The 219-nt window shown below is 60.7% G+C and overlaps 1 protein-coding gene across 1 annotated transcript in view; it reads right to left on the reverse strand.

Moving 5' to 3' along the window:
• Window positions 1–219, reverse strand: part of ISL2 (ISL LIM homeobox 2) — a gene marked incomplete at its 5' end in the record, with an annotated part of 4,011 nt that overhangs the window by 1,206 nt on the left and 2,586 nt on the right. The window contains one exon of the mRNA XM_017745153.1: window positions 4–213. Within this exon, the coding sequence (XP_017600642.1) occupies window positions 4–213 (210 nt within the window). The remainder of the gene's footprint in view (window positions 1–3; window positions 214–219) is intronic.

The following is a 219-nucleotide window of genomic DNA, read 5'->3' on the forward strand; positions in this document are numbered from 1 at the left end:
GTTCTGCTGCTGCTGGAGCTGCTTCATGAGGATGGATTTTTTCTTGTCCTTGCAGCGCTTGTTCTGGAACCAGACGCGGATGACGCGGGGACTGAGCCCCGTCATTTCCACAAGCTGCTCCTTCATCAGGGCGTCGGGGCGCGGGTTGGCGGCATAGCAGGTCCGCAGCGTGTGTAGCTGCTTCTCGTTCAGCACCGTCCGCACGCGGGTGGTCTTCTC

Source organism: Corvus brachyrhynchos, unplaced genomic scaffold (genome assembly GCF_000691975.1).
Source record: "Corvus brachyrhynchos isolate BGI_N302 unplaced genomic scaffold, ASM69197v1 scaffold309, whole genome shotgun sequence".
Classification (NCBI taxonomy): Eukaryota; Metazoa; Chordata; class Aves; order Passeriformes; family Corvidae; genus Corvus; species Corvus brachyrhynchos.